This window comes from Phoca vitulina, unplaced genomic scaffold, assembly GCF_004348235.1.
Source record: "Phoca vitulina isolate PV1807 unplaced genomic scaffold, GSC_HSeal_1.0 scaffold14, whole genome shotgun sequence".
Classification (NCBI taxonomy): Eukaryota; Metazoa; Chordata; class Mammalia; order Carnivora; family Phocidae; genus Phoca; species Phoca vitulina.
The window spans coordinates 43,393,538-43,421,464 of NW_022589717.1; the positions used below are offsets into that span (position 1 = coordinate 43,393,538).

Consider the following 27,927-nt stretch of genomic DNA (forward strand, 5'->3'; position numbering starts at 1 on the left):
AGGAGTAGAAATGTGGGATGGCTCTCTCTAAATGATATCCTTTTTCTGTCTGCTCTTGAACTCAGTAGTAAAATGATGAATCATTCTCACTAAAGTGGGTATTCCTTGGGGCGCCTGGGTGGCTCAGTTGGTTGGGCGACTGCCTTCGGCTCAGGTCGTGGTCCTGGAGACCTGGGATCGGGTCCCGCATAGGGCTCCCTGTTCAGTGGGGAGTCTGCTTCTCCCTCTGACCCGCCTCCCACCTCATGCTCTCTCTCTCTCTCAAATAAAATAAATAAATAAATAAAGTGGGTATTCCTTGCTTTCCAACTTAATTTTAGAGATCAAATTTTCCTAAAATTTTTTTAATGCTTGTCTCCTCCTTTCCTCATTCTCTCTTCCAATACAGCTGACTCTTGAACAACATTGGGGTTGGGGCACCGGTGCCCCACACAGTAAAAAAATCAGCATATAAATTTTGACTCCCCCAAAACTTAAGTACTAATAGCCTATTGTTGACCAGAAATCTTACAGATAATGTAAATAACACATATTTTGTATGTCATATGTTATATACTGTATTCTTACAATAAAGTAGGCTAGAGAAAATAAAATCATGAGGAAGAAAAAATATATTTGCAGTATTATACTGTACTTATTGAGAACAAGTCCATGTTTAAATGGACCTGCACAGTTCAAACTTGTGTTGTTCAGGGTCAACTGTATATGGCTTCCATTGAAGCCTGGGGCTTTAGTTTTTTCTATCTCGTTCTGATGAGAGACTTACTGTAAATTAGTATAGGTCCCATCTTCAATGGTGAAGGCAAACACCATTCTGATTTCTTGTACATCCTTCTGCAGATGCTATATACACAAGCTAATAGATGTACTGTATATCGTCTTTCCCCTCCTTTTTCCCACATGGTAGTATACTCTGTCTTTTTTGTTTAACTATATATTTCAGAGATGATACAATATCCAAGATTAAAAGACTTCCCCATTCTTTTCATGGTTATGTAGTATTGCTATTATAGTAGATTTCAACCCAGTTTCCTATTGATGGACATTTAGGTTGTTTCCAGTATTTTACTTGTATAAACAATGCTGCAATGAATATGGTACAGTCGTTTTACACTTGATAAATAGATATACCTGGAAGACAAATTCTTAGAAGTAGAATGGGTAAATGCATTTAAAATTTTGATATTTTCTAGATAGCTCTCCCTAGATATTTTATCAAATTACATTCTCATTAGCAAAATATTAAGTGTTCCTCACTTTGCCAACACAGTGATACGTAAGTTTTTAAAGTTTCCAATTTTACAGATGAAACATATTTCACTGTTGTTAATGTGCATCTACATTAGGAAAGAAGTAGAACATCTTTTAATATATTTGAATTTCTTTTGATAAACTATTTATTCATTTATTTATTTTTAGAGAGAGAGAGAGAGCAGGGGAGGGACGGGGGGAGGGAGAGAGAGAATCTCCAGCAGACTCCCCACTGAGTGTGGAGCATGACACGTGTGGAGCATGACACAGGGCTCCATCTCACAACCCCGAGATCATGACCTGAGCTGAAATCAAGTCGGATGCTTAACAGACTGAGCCACCCAGGCGTCCCTTTTTTATTTATTTTTATTTGTTTATTTTTTAAAGATTTTATTTATTTATTTGACAGAGAGAGACACAGCGAGAAAGGGAACACAAGCAGGGGGGTGGGAGAAGGAGAAGCAGGCTTCCCGCGGAGCAGGGAGCCCGATGTGGGGCTCGATCCCAGGACCCTGGGATCATGACCTGAGCCGAAGGCAAACACTTAACGACTGAGCCACCCAGGCGCCCCTTTTATTTATTTTTAAAAGTAAGCTCTATGCCCAACATGGGACCTGAGATCAGGAGCCGCATACTGTCTTGACTGAGCCAGCCAGGCACCCCTGAACTGTCAGTTTATTGGTATCAGGTTGGTTATGGGTAAGATCAGCCTGCAGTGGCTTACACTCAAGGGACTTATTCTCACATAAATCATCTCTAAAGATGAGTAGTTTGGGCTGGCATGAAGGCCACAAGTGTATCAGGGTCTCAAGCTCCTTCTTTTTTTCTCCTCTACCACATTAAAATGTGGCTTCCCTCTTAAAAGTCATCTTATGGTTCAACAGTTGCTAGAGTACCAGTCATCAAGTCTACATTGCAGCTGGAAGAAGGAAAAGCAAAATGGCTAAAGGGTGTATACCCTTTTAAGAAAACTTACCAGAAGTCTCCTTTAACACTTTAGCTTGTATTTCAACAACTTAGTAACATGGCTGCATCCGAGAAAAACTGGATGCAGTTAACTGAGCACATTGCCCAGATATCAGTTAAAAAGGGAGAATTGGAAAATGAATATTGGGAGGCATTTGGCAATTTCTGTCACAAATCCTTGGTCAATTTTACTTTTGGGCTTTTCTTCTTATTGTGGGAGCTCTTTATATATAAAGGAAATTCTCTTTGTTACAGGAGTTAAATACCTTTTTCCGAATTGTTTTCTTTTGACTTTGATTATGGTGTTTTGTCATGGAGATAAAACTTTTTCTGTAGTTGAAGGTATCAATGTTTTCTTTTTTATGGCTTCTGATTTTTTTTTTAAAGATTTTACTTATTTGAGAGAGAGAGAATGAGAGAGAGCGAGTACATGAGAGGGGGTAGGGTCAGAGGGATAAGCAGACTTCCTGCCGAGCAGGGAGCCTGATGCGGGACTCGATCCCAGGACTCCAGGATCATGACCTGAGCCGAAGGCAGCCGCTCAACCAACTGAGCCACCCAGGCACCCCATGGCTTCTGATTTTTGAGTCATATTTAGGAAGGCCTTCTCACTCTGAAATCTCATGTTTTTTTCTAGTACTTTTACAAGGATTAAGACCTTGAAATATTCAACTCAAGGTCAAAGCCTTCTGGAACCAAATTTCTTATTTAAGTTGGAAGCAATAGCAGTGACATCTGGCTCACTGATTACCAGTAGGGATAGTTCTGTTGTCTTTGGAGACTTAACAGTATCACTAAATTAGTGTTGCCATATAATAATAGTATTGAATGGTGGCTCAAAGATTAATGTGAATTGCAGGTCCCTTCAACATGATTATTGGATGTCTGGATCATTGCAGTGCAATAAGAATTTGCCCTGAGTGAGACCAAGGTGGTGTTTCCGAAATGGAAATTGAAACAAGCCAAGCCAGAAAGTTATTAATAAGAAACACAAAATGAATAAAAGAAACATTCATTTGTAAATCAGAGTATTTTCAAACTGTCCCAGTTCATATTGGCTGATTACCACTCCAGTAGCTTCTTATTGTCTCTGATGGTAATTATTCCCAGGAACAGAGCAAAGTCCCATTAGATATATCCATATATACCAGAGCATATCCCATTGTAGTCTGCAGTTCACAGGAGTTAGTGAAGGGCAAGGCCTTGCTAAGCCTGGACATTGGCTAATCTCTTTTCTAAATATCCTCTCCATTACTTTGGTAGCTTGGCAAATTCTTTCTCTTGGAAAGGAATAATTTCAATAGGATGCTACCTCGATAAGGACATAGCTTAATTGGTTCAAACAAATTTTTAAAAAATTTCATATGGATACACTCAACAACTTAGCCTAACATCTATTAAAAGCATTTTCCAAACTTGAATTCTGATGTTATAACTTGTTGGCATTCCATGAAAGAGTAAAATCATAGTCTAAAGATGATGTTCCCATGCTTTGCTGAGACCTACTGGTTATCATACAGTTGGGTTATAGGTCTAGTACTTCTTCCTGTGGCTAAGAAACAACTTCTAGTGGCCACCAGACATTTTAGTTGCCATGAAGGGGGAGAGGGAAGCAGAAGTGATAAAACTCCACAGGCTCTTTTAAGAAGACTTTAAGCTTCTTGGGGAACTAACCAAAGAAGGTTTGTTAGTTGGAGCGGTAAAATGTATTGTAACCACTAAATTGATTACTGCAGACATCTTCTGTTTGAGGTATATGCAAAGAATTTTTATGAAGTAGAAATTACATCAAATGTATCTCAGGTTAAAAAAAAGGAAAAAAGAAAAATTTTAAGAATTAACGCAAGGGACACATAACGATTGAACATCGAATTTTAATCTTGAACCTTTTCTCCAGTCTTCAAATTATTAACATGAAAAGGAATGATAAATTGCAATTTTATCATTGCCATATCGCTGTGTAACAAGCCCTTGTTACAAAATCTCCATCTACTGTCTCCAAAAAACCAATAGAAAACCCATACATTATATTATCTAAGTGATCTATTAACAGATGAAATTTTAACCAACTTCATAGCAGGAAACTATTAACAGAGGTACTTCAATCACATAGCTTGAAATATGGAGAAAAGACAGGTAAAAAATTATCTTAAGCTGTAGTAGTCTTTTTACTTTTTAAAATTTTTATAAAATACACTAATTTCCCAAAATAAAGAATATTATGACACATTGGTGTCAACTTACACAGATGAAAGCTGATGTCAGCTTTTTTTCTAACTAAAGTTCATTTCACCAAACCTTTATATATTACATGAATATCCAAGTAAAGTATTTTTTTTAAAAATTCAACACACAGGAACATAATGTACAGTGTTTTATATAAAAAAAAAAAGGTTAATTTAGGAATGATTTCATTTTCAACCACATAATATCTTTTTAAGACCATGAAACCTCTTGCTATTGCAAGAAGACTTTTCAGTTCACGTTTCTATTTCCCAGTTGTAATTCTTAGAGTAAAAAATGAAAAAGTTTTTTTTTGTTTTTTTGTTTTTTGTTTTTTCACAAGAAAACTGTAGCAACAATTTCATTCACTACCAGGCTGTCTTCCCTCCTTTTGCTTTTAGGACTACCCAGACCCACAACTGCGTGGCACCGGAATGTAATGGGGAAAAGAGGTCAATGACATCAAAGAATGGATATAAAAAGATGGGCACAGCTGGATCCTGCCGCAGTTGGAAGGTGTGGGCACTTTCACTGGTGCAAGGCCTCCCAGAGCCGCAAGGGGACTGTCACAGGAGCAGTCTCCTGGCTCATCCTTTATATCAGTCAGCTGGGAGGACAGAAAGGAACATTTTCACTAATGACTTGTATAATGGCTGATGGATGCCTTAGCCAGGGAGGGAGGGAGTACACCCAGAGACCTTGGTCAGGAGCGAAAAGAACATTGTTTATTTTACACCTCCTGCACTGGTCACTTCTGAGCCCAAACTAACCTCAACAGGAAATTGCAATGAAATATACACAACATGCACAGTCTATATTACTGTGGGAATCCAGTAACACATGCAAGATGGTGGGAAAAGAATCACAATGGATGAATGTAAACTTTTCACAGTGTTTCTTATAGCCTTTGACTTAAGCACGAGGGCATCACTTAACCACCACAATCGCACAAACGTTTTATTGTGTCCTGGGCATGCAGATCACTTGGCGTAAAAATGGCGATTACATTTCATAGCCATTCTCAGACAGGAGTACAACTTCAATTTTCCCAATTTCCAACCAATGAATTGAGCTCCTTCTGTTATAAAACTAAATATATTTCTGAATACATTTTTGTTCAAGGGTTGTGCTTTATTTTTTCTTATCACTTCACTGACTTCATTCTAGGGAAATTAAAAACCCACAAAATTATATTGAGGACTAGGTCTTAAGGGTGATTCCTGACCAAACCAGAAAGACAGGGAGTCGCTAACTTCTTTTCTCTCAAGTTTCTGTCTCCCTACCCCAGGCCTTTATTGATTCTGATTCAGTTATATGTTTTGGTTTCCCAAAGAAGAAAACCAAATTAGAGAACTGGCATTTCTGGCTTAAAGAAGCAAAAAAGTAACACAGGTTGGGGGGGGAGGGGCTCATTCTATGTCAAAAAGAATCTCTTGCTCTCAACAGGAGATAATCCAGCTTCTCCTTAGCTATCATTTCATAAATTAATAATTTCTTAAAATCAAAATCCAAAGAATTTATCTATTACAAGAAAAATTCAAGTTTATAAAAGCAAATAAATTAGTTAAGCCTTGTAAACAATTGTCCATTTTAGCTATATATCTTTTTAAAAAAGGTTTTTCTGTATAGTAAATCAGACAGTACAAGGCACACCTTACACATCAGAATCCAGAGTGACAGGACCCACATACATACATATACACACACACACACACACGCCTTCTTCACGCTGTTGGCTGGCCTGTGCTGGGGGCACTGGGGTTGCACACCAATCCTTTGCTCATCTCCTGACCATCTGGAAGTCCACAAATGTGCTCTTTCCATTAAATTGCTTTGTGCTATTTTGTTGTGTGATGTGACTTTCAGCCTTCTCAATGTTAGTGTCCTCAGATGTTTTCCACAAAGCTTCCTGGGAAAAGGCCAGTTTTCCCATTACGTTGTAATGTGCCTTTGAACCAGCCATCTTCTCGCTTTTTATGAACAAACACAATATCTCCTTCTTTCAGTTCAAGTTCTGCCTCACTCTGAGGAGGATAGGAAACTACCACCCTGTGCCTAGAAAAAAAGAGATATATTTTAGTTAAAGTCACTCAAAGTAGTAAAAAAAAAAAAAAAAAAAAAGGTGTACTACTGGTCTAAAACAGCTTTAAACATAAACAGTATAAGAAGTAACATAAGTTTGTTTCTAACATTCGTAAAACAACTCAAAATACAACTTTTCTCTGTTTTGTAGAGACTAGGTTTTAATAGAGTTTGGATGTTTAACAGCTCGCTATCGATGACCTAGACTGGTTTGAATGACCTTTACAGGGAAAGCTATTCTTGTGCCCTCCCATAGCAAAAATTTTATTCCATTTCCTAGCAGGAAATGCCCTGTCCTTCCATCTTCTCCAAGAAGAAAGGAGTGAATTTATTTGATTGGTGAGTAGGAGAAGCAGTTGAATAGGTGGGTTCAGTCCTCTCTGAACTACCTGCCTCCAGGCTGAGTGGGTTCTGCTCTGCCTCTGCTTCCACACTGGAAGCATGGAATGGTCAGGGGTCAGGCCTGCCTTCTAGAAGTGGGTCTGGAAGTCTTTCTCTCTGTGTCCCTTACACGTTGGGGCTCGACATGGATGAGGCAGCAATTCTAAGGAAGTTCATCTGCCTTATATACCCAAATTCTCCCTTGGGCAGGCTGTCCTAAGGTCTAGACAGGGAGGGGAGGACCATAGCCACAAATTCAATCTAACACCACCAGTAATGAGGTTGACATTCTGATCTCCATTAGTCTGATAACTGTCTCTTTCTCTATTGGTTTTCAACTCTGATATTAGTGGGAAAAGGTTTAATTATCACTTAAAACTCCCAGAAGCCTTGTTGGTTTAATACTATCTATCTCCCCTCTTCCTTTCTCCTTAGTCTCCTTCTGCAAAATTATGATTAACAGCCATGGAAGACAGATTGAGGTTTTGTGCCCCATATCCTTTTATCTTTCTATTTTTCCAGCACTACTGCTCTCCTTTACTTCTCTCTTGCTTTTCCTAATCAAAGGGGGGAAAAGGTGGTGTATGGTAGCCAGCCTCAAAGATGGCCCCAGTGACCGTTGCCTCCTGGTATTCATACTCTTGTGTGATCTCCTCCCACAATGCACAGGGATGATATGTGTGACCAATAAAATACTGTGAAAGTAACTGTGTGATTTCTGAGGCTAGATCATAAAAGGCATTGTGGCTTCTACATTAGTTTCTCTTGGATCATGCACTCTGGGGAAAATTAGCTGCAATGTTTTGAAAAAACTACATCCCTATGGAGAGGATCACATGGTGGGTAATAGGTCTCTTTTATTTCTTTTCTTTTCTTTCTTCCTTCCTTCCTCCCTCCCTCCCTCCCTCTCTCTCTTCCTTTGATTTTATTTATTAGAGAGAGATGGAGGGGCAGAGGGAGAGGGAGACAGAATCTGAAGCAAACTCCCCGCTGAGCATGGATCCACAACTGTGAATTCACGACCTGAGCCAAAACCAAGAGTTGGATGCTCAGCTGACTGAGCCACCCAGGAGCCCCTAACTGAGGTCTCTTTCTAAAAGCCAACTAACTAGCCAATAGTGATGTGAAAGAGTCACTTGAAAAAGAGTCCCCCAGCCCTGGTCAAGCATTTAGATGACTACAGCTGAGGCTGATATCTAGATGGACTGCAACCTCAGGAAATAGCCCAAGCTGGAACCATCCAGATAAGCCACTCCCAAGCTCCCAACCCACAGAGGCTGTGGGGTAACAAATGTTTATTGTTGTTTTAAGCCACTCAATTTTAGGGGTAATTTGTCACACGGCAATAGTTAATTAAAAAATGTGAACATCTTTCTCCATTTGCTGTTATGCACTATTCAGTCATAAAGGTGATTTTGAGTTTCTATTTTTGTTTGGTTCTTAAAGTCAGAAAATAAGTTTACAGCCTCACAGGACCCACTCTTGACTATAAGTAAAGAATAATATGGCTTAAATAATGATAGTCATAACAAATTCTATAGAACTGCCCCTAAACTATGAAACCCATTAGAGCCCAGTCCTTTCAGAAGATTGCTAGCTTCACCAATCTCCATCTCATAAAAACCTGAACCGACTCTCATTAAGAAGGATCACAGCAAGAGCCCCAGACTATTACTCTAAAAAAAAAAAAAAAAGAAAAAGCATCTCTACAAAAGTCAAGTGACTGCCCAAACCGTTCCTGAGCTACTTTGGGCACATGAACCAAATTATCCTCCAAGGTCTGAAGCAAAGGTATAGCATGGAGGTTGACTTATTATTTCTAAGAAAGTTTCAGTTAATTCAAACATGGATTAACATGTTGAACCCACAAGGTTCAGGGTTCCAATCAAGCATGAACTGAGGGAGGAGGCATGGCACTGTGCGCAAAGGCACTGTGCGCAAAGGCACTGTGTGTGAAGCTCTGGGCTAGGGGTTGCTTTAGCCTTAAAGGTCATTTGGAGTAGCTTAACTTTGGGCTAATTATCTCTGCTCTCTCAGTCTCAGCTTCCTTATCTGTAGAAAGAGATTGCTGTAACTTAAACAGGTACTGTCATGTAATGGAGTAAGATTGTAAGTGTGATGCTCTTAGCACGCTGTCTGTTACAGAGTTTATACTCCCAAATTCTAGCTCCCACTGGGATCATATGGCTTAGGCAAAAGCAGGCAGGGGTCTGGTGCTTTGAGGGGGTGAAGGATGGGCCAGGAAGTCACTGGCCATCTCTACCCAGGAAACAGACTCAGGCCACAGCCTAAAGAACTGCCTGGTAATGAGACTTGACACTTGAGAATGATAAAGTTAGGTTTTGGAATTCCCTCTCTGCTATCTTTAAAAGCGGGACAAATAATTTCATCATAGACTTATCTGAAGGAAGGGATCCAGATGAAAAGATTTCTCAAGTATGATGCCAACATGCTAAAAATTCATGTAAAAAGCAATGTAACAAGTTGCCATTTGGGGCAAGTTAAAATTTGAGCAAAGCTTTGTAAGTCTGGAAAGAAGCATACAAGTGACTCAAATTACATTCAGAGTAGATCTCTCATGAAATGTATTCCCCATCGGTTCTCTGTGAGCTGCCTTAAAGGTAAAATGGAACAAAAATGGTTCTCGAAAAACTTGAAGTGAATTAGATTAATATTTGCATTTTATAAAATGCACTAAACCAATTTTGTCAAAATTTTTTGAACTAGAACTGCTGCTGGGCTAAGAACATAATCTTCCTGCCAAGTTCCCAGTGGGAGCAAATTTTCATTGCTAGGTTATAAACCTCTGGGGGTGGAACGAGAAACCATGTGCATAATGGAAACTGTGACACAGTCCTGATTGTATGAAGACTACCAGGTGCAGCGGTAACAGACTCCACTTAGAAATCTTCCAGCTCTGATCCTGGCCTCGAGCCTTGTGAGGTAGTTTGCACACAGATTTCTAACATAGACTCTTAAGGCCAAATTCTGGGCACAACTGGCCAACTATCTCAGGCATGGAAAGTAGAATGTTTACAGACCAACAGACAGATGTAAGGCACAGCTGCAGAGGCCCTTCACATCTGTTCCTCCACCCTCTGCCCTACTTGGATTATGCTTGTCTTTATTTGAGTAGGGCTTTGGGGAAGTTCTGAACCTCAGGAGTTGAAGACCCCTCTCCCATAACCTCCCATGGGACCTGCTAATCCCACTTTCAAAATCTGTACCCATCTACTCCTCTTCATTGTCACTGCCACCATCCTGGTGGACAAACTCATGTGAACCTTCCACCTGGTCAAATAATGTACCTGTCCTCCCTGCCTCCATCTCTTCTGCCCCTATTCCATGTCTACACAGAACTGACAGACTCTTAACTGGCAACTGTACTTGTTTTTTTTTTTAAGATTTTACTTATTTACTTGAGAGAGAGAGCGAGTGAACGAGAGAGAAAGAGTAGGAGCAGGGAGCCTGATGTGGGGCTCAATCCGAGGACTCCGGGATCATGACCTGAGTGAGCCAAAGGCAGACGCTTAACCACTGAGCCACCCAGGTGCCCCACAACTCTACTTGTAGTTATCTAATGCTCAAAAATCACTACTGGCTTCCAACGCCTGTGAATAAGGTTAATCCTCAGCCTGGTATGTAAAGCCCTCAATGATCTGACCTCCATCTCTCTATCTATACTTACAATGATCTCCATGAAGGTACCAAACACGCCTCTAAACCTGAATGTGCCCACCATATATGGCTTTTACCTCTCCACTCCTTGGCTCATGTGGTTCCTTCCATTGGGAACTCCCTGTGATGACACCTCTGCCCATCCACACCTGATCAGCCTCCCACAGCCTGGCTCCAATTTGCCCCTGCAAAATCTTCTCTAGCCCCATGGCTGGAAGTAATTTCATGCTTGCTCAGATCCCAGAGGCCTCATGTACATTTCTTATGGCACTTAGTGCAGTGTATATTGCATTGTTACTATCTGCATCCCTGTCTCATTTATTTTCTCAGACCCTAAGCTGCTTGAGGGGTGAGAGGATGTAAATTCACTTTAACTGCCTCTTACCACTTAGCATAGTTAATGATAATGTCTTTTTTTTTTTTTGAGAGAATGTAAATGGGGGTGAGGGGTAGGAGAGGGAGAGAGAGAATCTTTTTTTTTTTTTTTAAAGATTTTATTTATTTATTTGACAGAGAGAGACACAGTGAGAGAGGGAACACAAGCAGGGGGAGTGGGAGAGGGAGAAGCAGGCTTCCCGCTGAGCAGGGAGCCCGATGCGGGGCTCGATCCCAGGACCGTGGGATCGTGACCTGAGCCGAAGGCAGACGCTTAACGACTGAGCCACCCAGGTGCCCTGGGAGAGAGAGAATCTTAAGCAGACTCCATGCTCAGTGTGGAGCCCAATGCGGGGCTCGATCTCATGACCCAGAGATCATTACCTGAGCCGAAATCAAGAGTCAGACACTTAACCAACTGAACCACCCAGGTGACCCTGTGATAATTCTTAATAAGCATGTTGAATGACAAAAGAAAAGGCACAATGTATAGTAAAACTATTTTTTAAAAGGTGCAAAGCTCCCTAAAAAGGACTGTAATTTGACAAACACTAAAACATGGAAGGACCTTGAGAGTATTATGCTAAGTGAAATAAGCCACACACAATAGGACAAATATGTATGAGGTATACGGCATGGCTCACAGTCTTGGCCCTGAATGGGCTTCTGCCTCTTGCTGGCTTTGTGACCCTCAGTTTTTGTGACAGTTACCAGGGTGGAATTCAAGAAACAGAGGTTTGCTATACAAAGAAGCTCTACTGATACCCCATTGCCAATCTTCCTGGCTTGGGCTATGATGTTCAGTCTTCCACCTAAATGAGCACTTGCAATCTTTTATTTGTATAAATTTTCTATTTCCTTTATTTTTCTGGCCTCTCTTGCAGTCTCTGTAATTCATACATTTTTGTTGTTATTTCTAATCTCTCCTGGTACAGCCTAAATTGGACCCCTTGTGGCTCTGGGAGGCATTCTGCCCATCACCCTGGTCTGGGTAAGTAACCTGCACTGCTTTCTGCCAGTTGCTACAGCAATCTAATATCCAATTAAGTATTTCACTGACAAAACCATACTAGCTCGCTTTGTAGCTTTGCTTGAAGTCCAAGTAAATTATATCCATTGCTTCACCCAGTGGGTTCATTGTCACTAACTCAAATTAATCATGCTGGTTAAACCCGACTGACTTTCTGTAAATCTATCTCTATCCAATTTGTGTGTTTCCAAGTGTTCTAGTTTAATCCCTGATCAAAGATCATTGGTTCTTTTCCAATTTAGGAGATGGGTTTATAGGTATGTGGTTATCAGTTTAATTCCTAAGCTTCAAAATACACACAGAGATGATGTGCAGTGTCTCCTTAAGCCCTTATCTATTCTTTTTCAGAAGAGAGAAAAAAAAAAAGAAAGAAAAGCCTGTCACATATACTTTCTTTTATTGCCATCCCTTCTGAAATATTTTGTTTCTATTTTCTCTTCACTATATCCTAATTATTTTTTCTCCATTACCTAAAATAGAGCCTAAGATACCTGTTCTATTATTTCTGCTGTCATCAGTTATACATCTTCTGCCTCCAGGATAGAGCATTGCTTGCTTGTTTTCCTCAGCCTCTGTGACAAAAAAGGATCCTTTTGTTCCTCAGAGAATTGTCTCCGCTGACACCAAGACCTGTCAACACACCTCAAGGTTCATCCTTTCTTACTGTGAGATTAAGTCTTTATGTCACGTGAATGCTTCTTTCCATTGAAGGCACTGGCTGCCCTACTCACATTCTTTTACTTTAGATTTATGGGACAGAGTCACGGTTTGAGGGGAAATTTTATGCTTGCTCTCATTATAATCTTTGGGGGAATCCTATCTCATACTGTACCAACAGTATATAATGAGAACTACCTCTACGAAATTCTATCAGTAAAAATTCTACCAGAAGAATCCAAGGCTTCTGCACTCTGCCAGGGCAGGAGCTGTTGATATTTACATTGCGAATCAAGGAATCTAAGATCCTGAAATACTTTCTGAATCATACTGATGTGAAAGTTATTCTTCCCTTCATTTTTAGCAATAAGTACTTTTTATTGTTAAAAATTTTGAAATATCAAAACAGATAATCCCTAAATGATATACTTGGTAGCTTTCTACTAACCAAAAAATTTCATTCCCAGTGGATCATAAGTTGTTTTCCTATACTACTTGTTTCCACACATTTCCCCTATTGTTTTTATAGTCAGGCAGACCTAAGAATACAAGTTAAATAAATACTATCACCATCATTGTATGAAGGCAAAGGGACTGTGAAAGGTTGGTCAGGTTGGCTATTATATTTAATATTCCACTGAACATATGGATTATAAAAATATAAACTTGAGCAGAAATCTTCTCCAAAGACCCCCTTTCCACTTGTAAAAACTGAAATGGTTATTTGAAAAACCTGCCAGAACATTCCAGAGTGCCCGTGCCCATCTGTTCCGTCATTAAATTCTCCATGTTCCCTATCTGATATGCATCCCCCTGCTCCCTGAACCACCATCACCTGTCTGCATTAGCGATTTCTCCTTTTCAGATGCACTGAACAGCAGGATCCTGCTGTTAGAAATGAGCTCCTCTAAGAGGAAAGGGCCAGAATGCAGAAGCCGCAGAGATTGAGGACATCTGGCAACTGAAAAGGAATGCATAATGGGGGAGGGAGGCAGCAGTGCCAGAGCCGGTGCCTAGGGAGAGGCTGGGCAAAATGAACTATCAGAACAGTCACATAAACACCACAAATGACAGGGAAAAGAGGAGAGAGTCTCAGGGCACGAAGGAAAAACTGCAGATCAATGCCTGGGGGTGGGAAGGAAAGAAGGAGCCTTTGTGACCAAAAGAAAGTAAACAAGTCCCTGGACTAACTCCAGGGACAGAAGGCCCTATCCCTGGAAAGCGGAGTAATACTGCAGGAAAAAAGGTTGACTCTCAGAATAAAGGATTAAGTGGATGCAGGACGAAATTTCAAAGCTTTATGAGGAGCACAGTAGATGAGGGGAAAGATAGAATGATTTTATTTGTGGAGGAGGAACACTTTTTAAGGTAATGTCTCATTTCAAAACTGGTTCTATAAGGATTAGAACTACAAAAAATTATTTCACCAAACTATGAAAATACATAATAAACTGTGTACTTTGTACTTAGTGCATGTAGGTTGTTTGAAGTTTATTCTTTTCCAGTTTATTTTTTGGTAAAAAGGTATGCCCCCCCAATTATATGAATGAAGTCCTCAAATTTTGGTGGGCACAAATGTTCATCTGAAATACAGACTTGAGGTTAATTTAAGTCTTTTTAAAGTATAACATTTTATAGTCAGACTTCAAATCAGTAACTGAAAATGCTACCCAAAATGCAATACCTCCACAAATTAGAAATTTGCTTTATTTATAAAATGCAGGTAGAAAGGGAATAAAGCTTACAGAAACAATAAAACTGATGGCACTTTTAAAAATAAATGTTTATCTATTTATGCATTATGTATAAAGTGTCCGCTATTTTTAGTGTACTTCATGATGTTTTCCTGGCCCACCAACAGTGCTTTTTAAATTCATGTGATCCTAGCAGATATCTGTCTTACTACATACATAGTTTTTCCCAGTGTAACTCCTAGAACCCCACTGGTTGTATCAAACAGATCTCCCATCTGTAATCATTACTCAAGGCCAGAATCACTAAAACAGGGCTCCTAGTTCCAAGCGGAACCGAACCAAGTCACTGTGCCAGGAGGGGAGTCAGGTCTCTGAGAACCGAGCCACACTCTCCTAACTCAGGAAGAATAAAGAGAATTCTCTTAGTTGGCAGAATCTCCTGGACAACTAGCAGGTAATGATGTCAACGTCTAATAAAAAACGCAAAGGATAAACCGAGGGAGCAGCTGCGGGCAATGGAAGAGCAGCAAGAAGAAGGAAGATGTGAACCAAGTTCCAGGGATTAACAAGTTTCATCTGGATACAATTCTGGAGTGGTTGTCTGGAGAAAACAAACACAAAGAGGGCTGGAGGCCTAACCCATGGAAGAAACACAGCAAATGGTAAAAGAGAGCCAGAGCTTGACGGTTACTACAAATTCAGTTAAAAACATTTTGGGGGTTGTGGAAAAGTATCCCGATGTCAGAACAAATACTCCAGCATAAAGCTTGCTAGGCATTTCTTCGTTTTCTCCGGGAACAACAGTGAACTCACCTCTCACAAACCACAGGCCTAGACTCATTCATGACAGGGCCCAGGGAGGAACATGGCTGTCGAGGCGGCGGAGCGATGGGAACGGCGGAGTCCTGAGAGCCGGTCTTCCGATGAAGAGCGTCCTGGGCCACAGCGGCTGCCGGGCAGTCCCCGTCTGTGGGGCAGGAGCCGACCCTGCCGTGGGCGCCCCCTAGCGGCGGCTCAGGACCCACTGCTCCCTGCAGAGGCAACTCGCCGCCACCAAGCTCCACTTCCAGGGTGGGTGAGGCTGGAGGAGAGGCTCGGGGCTTACGTTTGGTGGAGGCGCCAGAAAGCAACTTCAACAAACCCTTTTTTTCTTTCTAGAAAAAAAAAAAGGTACATTAATTGGAGACGGACGGTACTGTTGTTATTGTAATCGCGATAGGGTGTTACAGTTTTGATTTCTGGTTTGATTTTTTTTTTTTAAAGATTTTTAAGTACCTCTACACCCAACACAGGGCTGTAATTCACAACCCCGAGATCAACGGTCGCATGCTCTACCCACTGAGGCAGCCAGGCGCCCCTGGTTTGATCTTTTACAATTTATTTCTGCGGATATTTGGTTATTTGTGATCTAGCTCCCAAATCCTGTATGATGTTAACCCAACCTTTTGTCTCACTTTCTTCTCCCTTTCTGCCTGCCTGTTTTTGCTTGTTTTGGACACTCCAATGTTCATCACTATCTTCTGCTGAGGTAGAACAGACAGATAAAAAAGAAGTAAAACAAAAACTCACCAAGTCACATACCAGGCTTGGTGAAGGCAGAAGTAGACATTTTATGACAAAATGGAAATTTCTGATTATGGACTTAATTTCTTGAAATTATGACTATCTTACCTCTAATTCTTACATGCTGAATTAAACATTATAGCATTTTACTCTCCACAGACTTGATTCTATTTTTTTTAGCTTTTTTATATTCATTTGTCAGAGAGAGAGATTGCGAGCAAGAGTGCACAAGCAGTGGGAGCAGCAGGCAGAGGCAGAAGCAGGCTCCCCGCTGAGCAGAGAGCCCAATGCAGGGCTGGATCCCAGAACCCTGGGATCATGACCTGAGCTGAAGGCAGACGCTTAACTGACTGAGCCACCCAGACTTGATTCTTACCACTTACAGGTAGTGATGTCTTGATCAGGGTTAAGACTAAAACAGTTCTCACATGTCACCACCTTGAGGAAATTTAGTAAGCCAATAATGACAGGAGTCAAACCATTTCTATTGTGCAACAATCTCCACAAGCCAAAACTCCACAAGATTTTATATAAAGCTTCAGTATAATCAAAAACATTTTTATGTCGCTTTGCAGGCAAATGTAGAAAAGAATTTTTTTTCCAGCAATCCTACTCCACAAAAACCATCTCTTGAAACTTTGTCTGTTTTGACACTTTCATTCTTTGCTCTGCTAGGAAAACCAGATCTAGAGCTAACTTTTCTTCATTTCCAAAACCTGTGTCTATGTTCTTTCTGATGATCAAGCATAGAAAATAATCATTTTACATCATTTTACTAAGATGTCAATGACATCATAAAGTCATCTGAATGGAAACATTGCTTGAAAATTAAACATTTCATAGAGAAATAATTCTTTAGAAAACTCTATAGACAAACTCAAACTAGAATCATTAAGGTCCACTAAAAGGGAAATAGAATTATGAGGGGCCCACCCAAAGACAGAACACTGAGGAATTTTTCTTGAGAATATGAGTTAGTTCATACTCAGTAAAAATCCCTTGGGGAAAATGGTCTGAATCCATAATAACACAGTTCCATTAGAGACAGAATGGCAGAAAAAAGAAGAGACAAAAGTAATGATTTAACCAGATGATGAAAAAGCATTCCAGGGAAAAAGCATCCCAGGAAACTGCAGGCCCCATTTACCAAATACTGTTCAGAGTACGAACTAAGCCATGGGTTAGAAACAGAGGACAGGGAAGGATGGTGGGGAGCACTGAACTCATTTCTGTACAGCTCAACTCAGGCTGCAGATGAGCAGAACCAATCAATTGATCCCCACCCCCTTCTCCCCATCCTAGCCCGAGGAAGATTCTTCTGCATTTTTCTTCAGGGCCTGGCCTTAACTCACCTTTCAGACTTTTCCTTCATTCCTCTAACTTCTCATTTTCCAAAGGGCTATTAATACATTCCACTAAAGGACCCTGCACACTTGGACTACCTGCTTGAGTGCCTGTATCTCATCCACCCAGTGCCTAGTGCAGAGGTGCACCTACTGAGCTGAGAGGCCAAGACTGAAAGAGGAGACAGGTGGGAGGAAGGGAAAGACTGAGCTAGCCCCAGGGCTAAGGGACTAAGGACATTTTGCAATTCCTAAATCCCGTGGAGATAAAGATTTCCCTTTATACAGTGGCCAAAGAAGTGGGCTGACCAAATGCCTGCCAAAGCTGCTGCCACACTTCTTTAAGGGAGCCTGAGGTCTGGAGGGCCGACAAATGAGCTGAGAAAGAAAAACGTCTACACTTCTAAGGGGGCGGGGGCAGTCGGCCACAACTTCCAGCTATTCCTGCTATGATGTAAGAAAGCACACTCTAATCCCTGAACCCGGACAGATCCACTGAGAACATCAAGTCCAGTGATAAATTACAATCTCAGCAAGACACGGCTACAGATGTTTCTTAAAAGCTCAGTTCTGGGCACTCAGAAAAATTCAGTTAACTGAATGGAGCTCAGGGAACAGCCTCTAAAGTGATTAAGAAGAAGGATGACTTGGTTCATCTAAAATGATTAAGCACATTAAATACAGCTTGCTTTAATGACTTCTAAGGGATGTGTTATCATCATCAGCTGATGCCGACTACCCACGGAGCAGAAGGCAGAAGATTAGGTGTTGTGTCAGGGTGTGGGGGTACGGGGTGGGGGTGCTAACATGGAAAAGATGCTGCCCTAGTTCCACCGAACTGTGCTTTTGATATCATATTCTGATGTTTTCTACATTAGCAGAACAGTGTGCCACTGGAGAGATAATTTTGCAAACACAGACACTTATCATCTAAGGGCACCTTTGTTTTTTTCAAAATCCAATAGCAGAAATGAAAACTATAGATGAATTAATAAAGACTACACTTCAGCAAAGCAATTTTTTAAATGTAGTGTTAGCATGCATGAAAAAGGGACATTATCTTTTAACATGAACCTTAACAATTCTCCTGTGGGTTTTCCAAGAAATTATTCCTAGATGGAATAATGTTTTTATACTCATAATTTTCTCTTCAGAAGATCTGATGATTTATTTATTTATTTATTTATTTAATTTTTTTAAAGATTTTATTTATTTATTCATGAGAGACAGAGAGAGAGAGAGAGAGAGGCAGAGGGAGAAGCAGGCTCCCAAGGAGCAGGGAGCCCAATGCGGGACTCGATCCCAGGACGCTGGGATCATGACCTGAGCCGAAGGCAGACGCTTAACCATCTGAGCCACCCAGGCGCCCAGATCTGATGATTTAAAACCACAACTCATACAAAAAAGAACTATTTGGGCCAGAAAATAATTACCAGATGATGAGAGAGAGTAATTTTTATATATAAAAATAATTTCTGAGCATCACCTAAATAACTTTCTATTAGTCATATCACAGAGGATGAATATAATATGGGAGACCTCAAGTTCTTCTTCCCAAGCAAAAATAAATTCCATTTGAGGAACTCATAAAGTTAACCACATTCTACCCACTGAGTCTTCTTTATTCCTCTCCTTGCCCTCAGATGTACAAAGAAAGTAGCAAGAGATAAATAGTCTTCCGGGCCATTGTCATCAAAAATCTACACAGTCATATTCCCCAAAATCAGTCACTATAAGGGATCTCAAAAGCTTAATTCATATGATTGTCTAATAATAATCACTCATTCCTTTAACAAATATTTACTGAGTGTTGAATATGAACCAATAATGTGCTAGGCTCTGGGAATACAATAGTGAACAAGACAACAAGGAGTTCACATTCTCTAGCAGAGACATTAACACTGCTGTAGAACAGGCGCTCTGCAGAAAAATAAAGCAAGGTAAGGGGAGAGTGATTGATCGGGGGTGTTATCTGAGATGGGAGGCTCAGAAAAGCCCTTTTTAAAGAAGTGCAGAGAGAGAGGGAAAGGCCATGTGAAATTCTAGAGATGATTAAACACCACTAGGTTCAAGAATCTTGTTAAATGCTTTTATAAGGATTTCCACATTTATTCCTAACACCCAGCTGATGTGACAGGAACCAGTATTATTCTCATTGCCTATACCTCTCTAAGGCTGCCTAAAATCACACTGCTAGTAAGGGGTGGAAGTGGGACTTGAACCTAGCCTTTGCTCTTCTGAGAGTTCAGCAGAGGTAACATCTCTAGAAGCACATCTACTCGATGGAGCGGTAAGAGCAGATATGTTTGCCTGAGGGCTGCACATCATAAGGGTCACTCTGTATGGAACTGTGTGCACATCTGCACTGTCCAGACCTGGATCCCAGCTGTTGGCAGGGGCAGGAGTGGGACTCTGATCACTTAACATGGAATGAAGTGGCGAAGCTCACAGACCAACTTGTTTTTGACAGTGAAATAAGAACTGGGAGGAAGGAAAATCATATTAGCAAAGAAAGTGATCAGCAGGAACTCTGGGACAAGTGTTCAAAACAGAAGAAAACAGGTATTGACTTTTTAAAAATTTTATTTTTAAGTAATCTCCACACCAACTTACAACCCCAAGATCAACAGTCGTATGCTCTACTGACTGAACCAACCAGGCACCCTGAAAATGGGTATTTAAAAACTAGATGAACCCTCTGCTTAAGAAAACCAAGAATTAAGAGCAAAGGTCCTCAAACAGCAGACTGTTTGAAGAAGACCTATGGCTACTTCAGGGAGGGAGTCACTAGGACTTTGGGGGTGGGACATTTGAGGCACTAAATGTTGATCTTTTGTGGGCCACTTTTAGAAATGTTATCTTTTAGGAAAAAATCTAGAATATGGCAGAGGGCATGAGAACCAACACCTACTGCTGATTGATATGGGAATAAATGACAATGTCAGAGAAGACTTACACCATGAAGGTAGGGGAAGAAAATGGAAGCACATGAAGTAAAGTGGGGCCTCAGAGATGGTTTCTTTTCTTTCTCTGTGTGAGGGTTAAACTGTTAAATTAATTAAACCATTAGAGATTCAATTAGAGGCTATTAGGACTGAGGTGATTTTAATGTCCTAGCAGCCTCCGTTAGCAAACCAAAACCTAAATCTGTAAACACCTCCAGGTTAAGAAATCAAAACCTAAGGATAACCAATCACAAACAGCCAACTGGGCTTTCCCAAACAAGGCAACCACTTAAACTATAGCCAATCAAATAACCTCCCTGCTCTGCTTTGATGTGTCCTCTACATAATTCTTACCCCTGGCTCCTGTTGGTAGAGCGCTCCTAAGCACTTCCAGTTTGGCACTGCCTGATTTGAATACGTTTTTCCTCAAATAAACTTAGAATTTTTAGTATGTATCAGTTTGTCTTCTAATAAAACTTAGAAAATACAAGAACAGTCAATTACATAATTGGTGCTGGAAAAAAAGATTTTATTTTCTGGATAAAAGCATAACATACCAAAATAATATTTACTGTATTTTGGTATATGAGGGGGAAAAAGTAGATATACACCATAGTATTAATGGCTGTCTTTGAAATCTTGGATCATATTTAGGTTTTCTATTTGGATATTTAGATTTTTCTCTCACTTCTAAATAAATGTCTATTTAAAATTTTTTTATAATAAGAAAACACAATAAAACACGCACACACACACATAGGAGTATCTCATAAGGACTGGGAAACTCATCTGCCTGGAGACTAGCTGATCAAATAATGAAGCCTTTAAACTGAACATGCAGTTAGAAAAATGTCCAGATAAAGCTGTTAAACTGATAACTCTAGAAGATGCGAGGAATCCCATAGAAAGAAGAATAACAATGGCAGAGAGGCCCAGGATTTCAAACAAGAAATAACTGAGATAATGTTTGGAAATATACTGCACAGTTTCAGATGCTTATTTATCAAACCACAGAACGCAGTTACCAGACAAAATTAGCTACAGGGACAAAAACTGTTTTGTTTTTTTTAAGTCAAGGACAAAAACACATTTGAGATAAGACTTCCAAATAAAATATTGTTCAAAAGGAATAGCTTAGTTAGGCGAGGAGCTGTAATAGTCCTATGTGCACATCAAAAAGTTATATGTCTCTATGGAACACCAGTGGTAGCTCACTACGGACATTTATGTATAGAGAAAAGGACAGGGCAATCGACAAGCTATCATTTGGAGGACATACCACACACTATCTAAAGAATTTAAGTAAATGGATGATGCTGATCACAAAATAATGAAAGCAGATAGAGATAACAAGGAGACTCAAATACCTAGATATCTGCTGGAAGTCTCAACTAAAACTAGGGTCTCTATACACTTAGAATCTCTGATGTACTTTTTCCTTGAATTGTTGATAATTTAATCTCACTTTGGATCTAATTCTGATCAACTGGGGGAATGGTAGAGACCAGTAGGGGGTGGAAAGGTTCAGCTGGTGAAGCAGAAATACTGAAAACTTCGAAGTAAGCACCCAAAGAGAAGTTGGCTAGTCAGATTTGAACTCTGAAGTTTAAAATAACTGATTTTAAAAGTTCAAAAAAAATATATGCATGACCTGAAACTCAAAAGGAAAGATACTTCAAGAGGAATGGGAGGGCTCTCCAGAACTTAATTCTAACCATACAACTGCAAATTATCTGAGCAGATGAAAATGTGGAGGCATCTAAAGACAGTAATGTGATCCCCCAGAGAGCGGCCTAATGGGCTCAAATTTTTAAAGGACTTGGTACAAAAAGATCAAGAGAAGGGACCATAAGAAAGAACATATCATGGCCCATAACAGCTTAAACTTGAAAAAAAAGGGGGGGTAGCCTTAAAGTTATGTTTGAAATCAGAAGAACAGGAAAGATACAGACCTCCTGTTTGAGATGGATGGTGGTTCTCAGAAGATGCGAAGAAAGGGAAGGATAATCTTTAGACTAGAAAGAATGAACAAGCCTTGATAAGAGGGAAATGGGTGAAGAGACTGGGATTTAGAGATCCAATAATTACTTGCCAGGATGAATTCACCCCAGCATACACAGAAAATTAACAGCTAAAATGCAACCAAATAATCTTTGACAGATCCTGGTGAACCTGAGATCAGGTTCAGGTTCAGGGCAAGAAGGGCATGTGTAATCTTAATTTTCAAAAAGAAGACAACAATGCACTTTGCAGACTGTCTGGAAAATTCTAGAACGATGTAGTAAATGAAAGGAAATGAGTCATGGAGGAGGAGACTCCTCTAGGACACACTTGCTAACATGAGTAACAGCTAAAATGATGGGGGACTGGGGAATAGTTTGGATGGGAATGTAAAAGACATCTGGATTTTGACAGGCATCTGATAAGTTCTCCCATGATATCCTTGTAGACCTGATGGAGGAATGTAGACTAAATGACACTCCAGTCATGTTAATCATGAAATTATTGATTTTATATTAACCAGGAGAAGTCTCCCTGGTGGATCTGGAACATTCAGGAAAATTTATAATCTGTGACATAAGTAGTAGTGACAAAAACTTCAGGAGTATAGCCTTAAAAAAGAAGATAACTCTGAAATAAGTCAAGGCATCATATAGAAAGAAGATCAACAATTTCTATGTAGCCCCTCAAATAAAAGAAAATGGCATGGGACACACTGGAGCTAGGGCACTCATGGTCAATGAGGGTGTCCAAACAGAGGCCAGTGACCATCTGTCAAGGATGGGGACTCAACAGGATAACCCTTAGGTGCTGTATTAGTTGCTGCTGTAACAAATTATCACAAACTTCATGGTAAAAATCAGGTCCTAAAATTAAGGTGTCAGCAGGGCTACATCCCTTACAGAAGCCCTAGGGAAGAATCTGTTTCCTTGCCTTTTCCAGATTCTAGAAGAAGCTGCTTGCATTTCTTGGCTTGTGGCTCCCTCCTTGAATCACTCTGATCTCTGCCTCTAATGTCACATCTCCTCTGGACCCAATCCTCCTGCCTCCCTTTCAGGAAGATCCATGTGGTTATATGGGGCCCACCCAGATAAGGTAGAATTATCCCCTCATCTCAAGACCTTTATAAAATCCCTTTTGCCATTAAGGAAACATATTCTCCTTTCAGGGCTTAAGATGTGGACATCTCTGGGGAGCCATTATTCTCTTTGGCACAGGTCCCTTTCAAGCTTGTGATTCAATGAATTCTTTCCTGGGAGGGCAAGAGCTGAAGAGTCCCTGTTCTCAGTGACTGACTGTCCCGAAACCTTAAATTCTAAACTACAAAACAATTCTTTAAAGATCCTGACAAAGTTGAACATGTCAGCTTGAGTACAAGTTTAATGTAGTTAATTATAAACACTGAACAGATACCAATCCTTTTCACAAACGCTAAGATTAACCCAACAATTAAATATTAACTTTTTAGTAGGCTGTAAAGTTTATTTCCTTATAAACCCCTATTTACAGGCTTACCTAACCATTTAAATAGAGCGACATACATTACCACTGAACCAGGTGGCTAAGAGTTTATGATTACCCTACAGCTTCCCAGAACTGGGCTAGAACTTTAGGAGAAAATGCACAAAATACTGAGGAAAATACCAGATTTTCCTTAGGTTGCTACTACATTTGATTGTAATACAATTATCCAGACTTTATTATCACTCTTCGATTTCTGTTCATAGTTACTCACCATCAATTTCCCTTGCCTCCAACCACCTGTCTCCAAACCCAACCATAGGTTAGTTTTTCAAACACAGCTTTCCATTTATTTTTTCTTTGAAATTCAGCCCCAAATGAGATTTTTTTAAAGATCTAGGAATGTAGAAAATAATTTTTCACCCATATTTCAAGTCAAGAGGAAAACCATCCATGCTGATTATAATCCAATATGCTGTAGAAAAAATAAACCCACAATTAACACTTCTGATCAACAATTTCAACCCTTTTGTATATTAAATATTTTTTTGTAGAACTGACTGAATAGGAAGACTTAAGGACAGCAAAATCATGAAAGAATGAGTAACTAAAGGGGAAAGGAAATTCTTCCATGAGATGTAAGCTGCATGAGAAGTGACTAAGTCTTATTCACTGTGGTCTCCCTAAACATACAATACAAGGCCTGGCAACTAGTGGGTGTTTCAATGCAGAGAATCATGAATTGAGCACCTGGCATGGTGACTCACACATGGTAAGCATTTGAAGGATTGTTGAACAACGAGTCCTTTCATTAGTTAGAAAGGATGGGACACAACATAAGCAGAGGAACAGGACGTTGGTCTTACTTTAATATCCTTGTCTGGCTTGGTTGCTGAACTGTTCCCACAGGACAATGAAGCACTGTCAGGAGAGGTGGGGAGTCCAGGAAGAATGGTCACCGCCCGGCCACCGGGCTCGGTCTCCAGAGAGGCGGTGGTGATGTTTGAAGAGGTCAGTGAAGCAGCCGCAGCACACGCCAGAGGGGCACTGACTCGACCCATATTAACGGCAGCCACGTGGGTGGCAGGGCCTGCCACTGGAGGTGGAAGTTGTGGGGAGGCCAAGGGATGATGGGGCAGGCCCACAGATGCAGGGCCCAGGCAGGCGGCGTTCTGTACCTGGATGGGTGTCACCGCTGCTGTAGGGCGTTCTTGGTTATGTGCTGCAACTAGTAGATGACAGGAGAGAAAACAGCAAAATTGGCCTTTCTGATAAACGCTACTCACCAAAATATGAGTCATTTCCGTACCTCAGCCCATAATGAAAGGCTGCTATTGCATTTTTACAATAAATAATGGATGTATGCTGGTTTAAAAGCACTTAATCTTAGCTGGGTCCCTAGATGCTGTTTTCCTTCCAGATCAGCTCTTTAGTCTGTAGAGAGCTTGGAAACTTAGCTATAACCCCAGGCTGTTCAGTTAGAGAGAAGGTCTTTCCACGGATTTATGGACACAGCCTGTCTTTGATGGTACTCTATAGAGTGTCAGATTAGGTTGGCCTCCAGTCCTCTTTAAAATGATTCTCTTTTCAATCAATCCATCAATCAATCAAAATTTTTCTCCCTTTTCTTACTAACCATTTTCCTTCTTTTGGTTTTTATGATAGAATTTACAAGTTTACCCCACCACTGTTACCCAAGACCCTTGGGTAGGTTTTCAATGCTACAGAAAGAAGAAAGTCATTTAAGATCCCATTAGGTTTAAAATAGACTTGAGATTAAGTTCATCAGAAATAATCAGCACACTGGTTAGCGGAGTACGATGTTGTGGTCACGCGGCTGACGGCAGTGAGATCTGAGCTCCTACAGTCTGGACTGCAGAAGTCATATTTTCAAGTCCTATCGACATTCTTAGGATCAGCCTAATTTCTTTCAGACTTTCGATCTGTAGATCAGGCTTGAATTAATGTGCGGGGCAGGCTTAGCCAAAATAAGCAGATGTGAAGTACCCCTGACTAGACTGTGCCTGCTTTATTTCCTAATGTTCTTCATTACTGTAACACGACATCTGCTTTTCTCTACAGCTGTTACAGAAGAGCTGGTATGAGGCAAGCACCCCTTTCCGGGTACTTTCCAGTCTGGTCTCCTCCTTACCTGTCCTCACAGCATTGCGGGCCTGGTTGACTGTCATCTGCCCGGTCATGTGCAACAAGACCTTAGCCTGAGGACTAGTCTGGATGTGGGCTGCTGACACCACGGCTGTGGGGACAACACTGGGACTCCCGGCCATACCATTTCCCTGGAGCTTCTGGGCAGGCCCTCCTGCAGTGGAAGGACTGACCATAGTCACCCCTCGACTTGTCTGACCAGCAGTAGACATAGGGACTTTAGCTTGGGAAGCATTTGTCACGGTCCTGCCAACACAGAAACAGAGACAGAAAGCCCAATCCATCAGCAAAACGGGGGAGAGAACAATTAAAGGCAAGAAAAATGACTGAGGGCTTTGAGACAGAACATTTTAAAGAATGAATGGAATTATTTCTACAAAATGTAAGAATCACAAATTCAAAGTAAAGATGGCCCTGAGGAAGAGAAAGGTCTGGAAATATATTGTGAGTCACAGAAAATTACATGTCGTATTTTGCTCAAAAATATGCGGTTACTGGGTTCAGCTTTCCATATCAAGGCTCAACACCTCCACTGTCTTTAAGGCCCTGGATTCTTCTGCTTCAGCCATCAAAGAAGTTGATTTATTTGTTATCGCTGCTAATAACATTAGCAGTTTCGCTCCTTTTTCAGAGCTTTGCTCATGTTTTTTGCCCTTCTCCCTGCTTGCCCCCAGGTCTGCATCACACAAGGACCTGTGTACGTGCATGCATGTGCACATACACATATGCACACACTCTTGGAATATTCTCTCTGGCCTCTCTTGATATGTCTTAATCTCACGTATGTTTCAAGGTCCAGCACAGATCTCTTCTTTTCAAGAAGCCTTGCCTAAGTTTTAGGCTTAAGACCTTATGATTTTATTGTTTCATGTGAATTTCTTCCTTCTATGGTCCTTGATGACAAAATGTATTATTTTTACCATGTAAATTCTTTAGTAAATACTCCTGATTCAGTAAAAGTTCCTTGATAGCAGGCCCATGTGAAAAGGTTCTTTTACATTCCTCCAGATACAGACCGCTCTAAAGGAACATTTACAGGTTGAATTAAATTAAATTAGGTTCAATGTAGTTTTGTGTCATGTATTTTTTTTTATATTCTAAATTCATTTAAACAATTCTATATAAAGTAGCTTTCTACTAAGTAGAATACTTCATTAACTCCAACATCCTTATTATTTACGATGATAAATAACAGAGAATTTATTGTAAGTAAGCATCTCTCCAGAGACTTTTAATAATTTGTTTTTGAAGGTTATGAAAATGCTTTCCTTCATTAGCTTAGTCTTTGTTGTGGTTTGGTTTGTTTTATTTCCCTCAGTTGTTGTGGTGGTTTTTTGTTTGTTTTTTTTCTCACCAGGGCAAGTCTATCTGCCATCTTCTGGATCCTGAATGTAGATTTTAACATATACAGAAAAGATGGTTTATATTGATTAAAAATCTGCAAGTCAAATTAAAGCTAACATTCTGTCACCATCTGCAACAATAGTGATTTTCATTTGATTAGGCTGCTGGCCAACCTATAAATCAAGGCCAACAGCTGACAAACATGTCAGTTCATTAAGCCATTTATTTAAAATCAGGGTGTTTGAGGAATGATTTAACAGAGCTAAACCTGGACCATTTATTAAAAGCCCAGTAGCTAAAACCTGGGGCTCCCTCAATGCCATTATAGGTCTTTCCATTCAGTTTCCAAGGCTACTTTCCTCAGTGACAAGAAGGTGGACTATCTTTAAATAAATTTTGGGAGAAAAAAAAAAGGAAAGAAAATCTTGTAAACATAAAGCTCTTACTTCCTATTATCCTATAATAGGGTTTTTCAACCTGAGGGACATTTTGGGTCAGACAATTCCCTTTGGTAGGAGGTTGTGCTGTGTACTATAGGACATTTAGCAGCATCCTTGGCTTCTGTGCACCACATGCCAATAGCAACGTCCTCCCACATCCTCCAGAGTAACAATCAAAACTGTGTTGAGACATTGACAGATTCCCTTGAGGAGCAAAATCACCCTTTTTGAGAGGGATGAAGGATCAATGTCATATTTAAGGAATTTTATTTCTGACTATATTATAGAAATTAATTGCCAGAATTCCAAGGTAATCACCAAACTATT

At 40.3% G+C, this 27,927-nt stretch overlaps 1 protein-coding gene across 2 annotated transcripts in view; it reads right to left on the reverse strand.

Moving 5' to 3' along the window:
• Positions 1-4,066: 4,066 nt before the first annotated feature.
• Positions 4,067-27,927, reverse strand: part of SH3RF1 (SH3 domain containing ring finger 1) — a 178,342-nt gene continuing 154,481 nt past the window's right edge. For both annotated transcript variants that reach the window (XM_032413171.1, XM_032413172.1), the window contains exons 9-12: positions 25,803-26,062; positions 24,517-24,878; positions 15,151-15,491; positions 4,067-6,495 (exon numbers count right to left, since the gene is read on the reverse strand). In XM_032413171.1, coding sequence (XP_032269062.1) covers positions 6,327-6,495; positions 15,151-15,491; positions 24,517-24,878; positions 25,803-26,062 — 1,132 coding nt within the window. In that variant the 3' untranslated portion in view covers positions 4,067-6,326. The remainder of the gene's footprint in view (positions 6,496-15,150; positions 15,492-24,516; positions 24,879-25,802; positions 26,063-27,927) is intronic.